The sequence below is a fragment of the Nannobrachium achirus genome, assembly GCF_963921795.1.
Source record: "Nannobrachium achirus genome assembly, chromosome: 4".
NCBI classification, from domain to species: Eukaryota; Metazoa; Chordata; class Actinopteri; order Myctophiformes; family Myctophidae; genus Nannobrachium; species Nannobrachium achirus.
The window spans coordinates 50,108,155-50,114,920 of record NC_137813.1 but is presented as its reverse complement, the minus strand read 5'-3'; the positions used below and the strand labels follow the sequence as shown (position 1 = coordinate 50,114,920).

At 39.4% G+C, this 6,766-nt stretch overlaps 1 protein-coding gene across 3 annotated transcripts in view; it reads right to left on the bottom strand.

The window, feature by feature from the left end:
• Nucleotides 1-1,916: 1,916 nt before the first annotated feature.
• Nucleotides 1,917-6,766, bottom strand: part of LOC308283278 (ethanolamine-phosphate cytidylyltransferase-like) — a 38,267-nt gene continuing 33,417 nt past the window's right edge. For all 3 annotated transcript variants that reach the window (XM_080723676.1, XM_080723675.1, XM_080723677.1), the window contains 4 exons: nucleotides 6,309-6,374; nucleotides 6,132-6,197; nucleotides 5,449-5,537; nucleotides 1,917-4,582 (listed from right to left, as the gene is read on the bottom strand). In XM_080723676.1, coding sequence (XP_080579802.1) covers nucleotides 4,468-4,582; nucleotides 5,449-5,537; nucleotides 6,132-6,197; nucleotides 6,309-6,374 — 336 coding nt within the window. In that variant the 3' untranslated portion in view covers nucleotides 1,917-4,467. The remainder of the gene's footprint in view (nucleotides 4,583-5,448; nucleotides 5,538-6,131; nucleotides 6,198-6,308; nucleotides 6,375-6,766) is intronic.

The following is a 6,766-nucleotide window of genomic DNA, read 5'->3' as shown; positions in this document are numbered from 1 at the left end:
TTAGTACAATGTAGGTCTATGATGGGTCCTTGAAATCAAAATGTTTGGGAACCACTGCATTAAATTATTAGCCTACCTGCAAAGGGGATGGCAGAAATGTGAGACAGCAAAACATCACGACTTTTAGCCTGCTTGTTTGTATTAGTAGGCTCACAGCAACCTGTAGAAGTTCCCTATCCTTGATTTGAATGCAAACCCAGAGGAAGAAGGGGTGTGTTTTGTTCTTCTATTTTGTCAGAGCCAATGATGTAACTAATTGGATAATGTAACTCACCTGTGCAAAGAGAGAGAGAGAGAGAGAGAGAGAGAGAGAGAGAGAGGGGGGGGGGGCAGGAATAGACCCCTGGGGTATAGAAGTATATTGAAGTATATTGTTGCTGTTGCTAACTTATCTCCACATTTCCCCTTATTTCTTAATGCTTTTTGTATCCTGAAAAGTACGAGTTTTGGACATAGGCTATAATGTTTTTTCCACCCGACAGAGACAATGTAGGGTTAAAACTTTAAGTGGTTTAAGCCATGCCTAATGTGTTGGAGAGCAGCCAGGTTTGCTCTGCATAAATGCCCTGGTAATGGGAAGCCATTGACCTTCAAGTGGAAATTACCATGTAGTTCATGTGTTTACTGATGATGATGTATGGAATTGTGTCCAAGGCCTACCCTTGTAAATGTAACTAACATAATAACCTTCACAATTACCTTGTCCAAGGCCTTACCCTAAATGTAACTATAAATGTAACCCTATAATAAGTAACCTTCACAATTACCTCAGTTGCGCGTACAGTAAAATAGACCTCCTTTAAAGGAGTAGTTGATCAAAAAAATACTTATTTTCTATAAATTACAGACCCCATGAAGCCTTAATTGAATTCATGGAGTGAATCAAACCGTTTCATGATGTTAAGGACCCCCAAATTAACACGTATTAGTCCCCAATTGAAAAGATATGCCAGGGAGTCAGGGACCCCCATTAGAGATTTTTACGGCTCTAGCAGTGATTCTCAAGCATTTTAATTTCAAGGACCCCCAGACCCGTTACAGACCCCTGTTTCAATCGTATTTTCAAATCTATAAAAACTCTCACAATCTCACAATGCAATGCATCGCGACGCATTGTGAGCTTGTAGATCGGCCATTTTCAAAAGGCTGAAATGTATAAGACGGAAGTAGTATGTTTTGTAATAATAATCAAAATCTACAAAGTAAAGTAGTAACTAAAGGTTTCAAATAATTGTAGTGTAAAAGTACAATATTTGTAGTGGAGCAGAAGTAAAAGCACTGAAAATTGTAAATACTCCAGTGAAGTTAAAGTACCTCTAAAATGTACAGTAAAAAGTACAGTACTTGTGTAAATGTACTATAGTTGCTTTACACCACTGCCTACCTCTCCTACTGAGTGTCCTGCTGACTCTTTGAGTCTCCTACCGAGTCCCTTACAGACGATGACCATTATTGGCTTAGGAATGTGACAAAAACAAAACAGTCTCCATGAATTCCGCCTCATGGGGTCTGTAATTGATAGAACATAAGTACTTCTTTGGGGGGAAACTACTCCTTTAACACCAAGGCAACAGATAAAGTTCATAAACGGCAGCATAGCTCAGGGGTAGAGAAACCGTTATTAGAGCACGAAGGGTTCCCAGTTCGATCCGGGCTCCCAGTTCGAATCCGGGCTCCCCCTGAGTTAATGTCAAAGAGTCCTTGGGCAAGACTCTGAACCCCTAATTGCTCCTGGTGAGTAGGTTGGTGCCTTGCATGGTTTCCTCTGCCACTGGTGTATGAATGTGTGCGTGAATGGGTGAATGTAATGCACAATCTATATTTGGAAAAAGCGCTATATAAATGCACCATTTACCATTTATAAACACAAGATGACACAGCTCTTTCAGATCAAGTTGTTATTATTGTCAGTGATAACATACTTACTGTAGGCCAACCAATATCTACAGTGTTTGTCAATTAGAGATGTGTTTAACATACAGATTTTACAGCCTACACTGAATACATTCCAACATGACATATAGACATACTATGGTTTTTAAACAATATGAAACCAACCAGAGTTAATGTAGAGGTGGTCAGCAAAATATACATCTACAAAAAATATAATATTTTAATCCCATTTCATTTTGGGATCGAGGTTAACTTCATCAGGGCTTTCGACAATGACAGTAAGAGGTCTATAATCAAGGCGACAACACCAAGAGCGTCTTTCATAATCCTCTACTTTAAGATAATTTAACATTAAAAGCATTCTGTTAAAACTCTATAAGTGCTTCTATGCTAGAATAAGAATAAGGAGTGTGTCTTAAAAAAGAAGAAGAAACAATTGCACTCAGAAGGCCAGATGTGCAGATCTTGATAGTGTGCATTTTTGAGTTAAAAAACTGTTCTATCTATAAAACGGAACAGTTCTGATGGTTCTGAACAGCTTACAGTCAGTGCATTCTGGAGTTAAGCATGGTTTATACTTAGCTGAGCCAGTGTTGCACACCACAAAACTAGCTGACAACATGCAAACTCGTGTTGCGACGCAGTCGTGAGCTTTAATTGAATGCTTTGACTAGTGAAAAATAGCAGATATACAAGCTCACAGCGTGGCACCGAGTGCCGCGCTGCGAGCTTGTAGATCTGCTATTTTTGAAAAAGTCGTGAAAATGTGTGCAAATCTTTGAATATATGTATTTTCAAAGCGAACGTTTGTAACTCAAATTTTGCTTCTGGCTGGTCCCTGGAACTAAATATTTTGAGATGGGTGTCCGTGGCCAAATACATGTCATTTTGGGGGTCCTTCACATGAAAACGTTTGAGAACCACTGACATAGTAGTCTCTCGAGAACAGACTAACTGAGCTCCAGTTAAGTGAAAAGGACCGTTTCTTTGACGATGGTTGGCCAGATTGCTGACATAGAAACATAGGGTTTTTCCAAAAACCTTAGAAGGATTCAAAAGACACTTATAGAATCGGGTCAAAATTCTAATTTTCACGATTTTTTCAAAAATAGCAGATCTACAAGCTCGCGCTGTGAGCTTGTATATCTGCTATTTTTTATATTTAAAGCATAAAATATTAGCGTCATAATGTGTTCAGGCCTAAATGGGTTAAAGATCGTCTATTTTCAGTGTGTGACACCATCACGCATCTAGGTATAAATCAGGCTTTAGGTTCTGGTACATACAGTTCATGAGGTCCCATAAGTTAGCACACCAAAATATCCAATACTTTTTTTTCTTTCTTCCACTTCCAAAGGCTGAGGTTCACCATTTGAATACAGAGGGCAGTAACCGAGGCAGCGCGTGCCGTGCGCTCTTTGAGTTGAGCACCCTCAGAAATAACAGAGCTTAATTAGAGACACGACCATGTATCAAAAAATGATATATCGGATTTAAAATGCAATTAATGCCCACTGCTTCTCCCAAAAGCAAATCAGCCGATTGGAATGCGTCCCAAGGGAAGAAGGGGATGTCCTCGCTCTCCCAGTTCTCCATTGGCTTCAGCGTCGTCCACAGAGCCTGTTATTAATTTAATATTTAGATACAAACAAGTACATACAGTATATACAAAGGTCAGATTGACAGTGAGTGTTGAGGGGACTGAGCCCATTGTCGGGCATAAAAGCAGCAACAGCCCCCTGGGAAAGGTTTGATGGTTCAGCTATCATCCCATGACAGTCAGTCATGTTTCACATTTCACTTGTATTTTAACAATCTCCTCTCCATTCACAAATGGAACAATAATACCAAGCTGTGACCAAACATCACATCTGATTGCCCATCGTATATCCCAAATTCCACGATAGTAATAATAATAAAGAATAAATGCCCGCCATAATATTAATTCCATCGTTTCGAAGGCAAAACAAAGTTAAGTTACTGACATGATGATGATATCTTCTGTTCTTGGCTTTCTATCGGCATGTCTGTAACCTAGCAGGGAGGGCAGCCAGTGGGATGTATGTACGGTATGTGTATGCATGGGTGATCTGTTGAATAAAAAATAAATAAACATGCACACTCATCTGCTCCAATGTAATTTAAGGACAAAGTTTTCGAGCCAAGACTATTCACTGGGTCAAAACTTTTGACCCGATGAAGAGTTTTGGCTCGAAACTGTGTCCTAATACTTTGGAGGAGATGAGTGTGTGCAAGTTTAGTATTTTTTATTCATGATACTTTCCAACCCAGTAATCTATTAGTTTTTGATCTGTTGAGTGACTCTTCATTGAAATGAAAGGTAAATAAATTGCATAATGCAGCGTGTACTGAAGAAAAAAAACAAAACACACAGAATATCCCCGCCATATCCTGCGATCCTCCCCCAGCAGAGCGTCCCAAAAGTGGGGGTTTAAGGACTGCTGTGGGTTGGAGAGCGTGTGTGGAGGTGTTGTTCGTCGGGCTGCATGTACACGGGTCGGGCTGGTCAGTGGTTCATGGTGCGTTGCGGAGCTATAAGCCTCTCTCTTTCTCCTACAGCACGGCCTTGGCTCGTTCTTTCATCTTCTCCTCCTCTCGTCTCTTCATGGCCTGGATCACAGCCATCTCTTTGGCCTCCTTCTTCTGGTTCCTCTCTTCAAACAGCAACCTGAGTCGTAAGGAAAATACACAATGGTGCAGTAAGCAAGCAGTCATCTATTCTAAATTAGGATGCAGGTTAAAAACAAGGGAATGTAATGTAATTTGGTCCACTGCTGCCCCCTACTGTAGGTCTTTATGTTGACTAAAATAGTGGTTCTCAATCGTTTTCATGTCAAGGATGCTCAGCTATTAGACCCTATTCACAGTCCGCCCACGCATGCGTACTCAGCTAATTCCTCAGCAACTTCCTGGTGCCGACGTCAGCTTTGGAGGGTAAAATAACATAGAAATAGCTGGACTTAAAGCCAACAAATCATTATTTCGAACCGTAAAGTAAATTATACCGCTTTGTGCCTTTTACTATCTTGTGTTCTTGATCATGCTAGCCGTATTTTATACATTACTATTCGGAAATTGCATTAAATTTGCGATTTCTGTGTTAACTCTATGGGATATTAGTAGTTTTTCCCCTTCTACACGTCACGTCAGCGCCAGGAAGTTGCGTAATGTGAATTCGGTCAATTGAGTCGCAGACCCGACCCCCGTTTGAAAAGGTTTTGTGTCATTTGTGCCATAAGAGAATATTTGACAATAAAATGGAAAACAATTATCAGATCTATTTTCTAATAACAAGAAATATGTTCTATAATAATATTTTTCTGTGGACCTCCTGGAACCCCCTCAAGGATCTCTGGGTGTCCTCAGACCCCCACTTTGAGAACCGATGGACTAGAGCAGTGGTTCCCAAACATTATTAGCTCGAGAACAAAAAAGAGAAACTAGACGTTTGCCCGGGAACCAAACTAGTGAAATTACAGATCGACGAGCTCACAAGATCGGCTAATCGGCTATGTTCAGCGTTCCTTCTGTTACCTGTTTTTGATGATCCTCTGAACGATGGCATCCGTAGTGAGACTGTTCCCACTGTCCACAGTACTTAGGATCCCTCTCCTCCTGGGCTCCTGGTTAGGAAGAAAACAACATGTAGTTGTGGAAAAAAAGTATTCACAAGTAAAAGTCTCAATACTTCAATGTAGAAATACTTTAAATACATTTAAAAGTCCGGAATAAAAAATGTACTTGAGTAAAAGTACAAAAGTATAGGTATCATAATGTACTTAAAGTTTCAAAACTAGTAAGTACTCATTCTGTAGAATATCCCATTTTACAAGTTTTCAAACAATATTTATTTTATAAAAAAAAAAAAAAACGTTTGAAAATAGTACCGGTAGACCTTGCATTGTGAGCTTGTAAATGTGCTATTTTCAAATGTCTGAATGTATATAGGGCTGAAGAGGTTAATGTAGCCTATGTTTTGTAATAATAATCAAAATCTACAAAGCAACTATTAACTAAAGTTTTCAAATAATTACAGTAGAGTAAAAAAGTATAATATTTGCCTCTGAGATGTAGTGGAGTAGAAGTAAAAGTACAGAGTACAGTACTTAAGTAAATGTACTTATTTACTTTAACCATTGCATCATTGTCTGGTACTTGTGATGACGCAGGTAAAAATGCTCAAAGAAAAGGTGAAACAATGAAATAAAAGATCTTACATCATAGGGGTCAGACCCATCCTTGTCAGGATATATAGATGTCTTCCCATGGCACACCAGATCTACCTGTTAAATAGAAATAGGCCGTTTTTATTTTAGTGAAATTTGGGATTGTTCTGTTCTGTTCTTGTTCTCGTGTTTAAGGTGGAAACTGTAGCCGTGGTATATTTACCTTACCTTGAAATGGTCCAGCAAATCTTTTGTGACTGAAAAGGGTGCCCCGATCACCACTTCAGACACATACTGAGAATGAAAGAAAAAATAAACACATGTAAGAACATGTTTGCTATTGGTGTTTTGTTTTGGGTTTACAGTTTTTTTTTTTTTTACTACAGTGCATTGCTAAACATTTGCAAAGAGGAAATGTGTTCTTTATGACTTCAAATATTCATCGATTTACAGCAGGGGTCTTCAACAGGGGGTACGGGCCCCTAGGGGGTCCTCAGAGTTACTACAGGGGGTCCTCCAAATCTTTGTGTGATAAGAACTTTATTTTTTCTACACTAGCCTCTTGAACCCTAGTATCCCTATTCTGTGTGGAACATTAGCCAGGAATAGCCGATCTACATGCTCACGTTGTGAGCTTGTAGACTGCTATTCTTGGCAAAGGGGTTTGGTGTAGAGGAAAAAGAAGA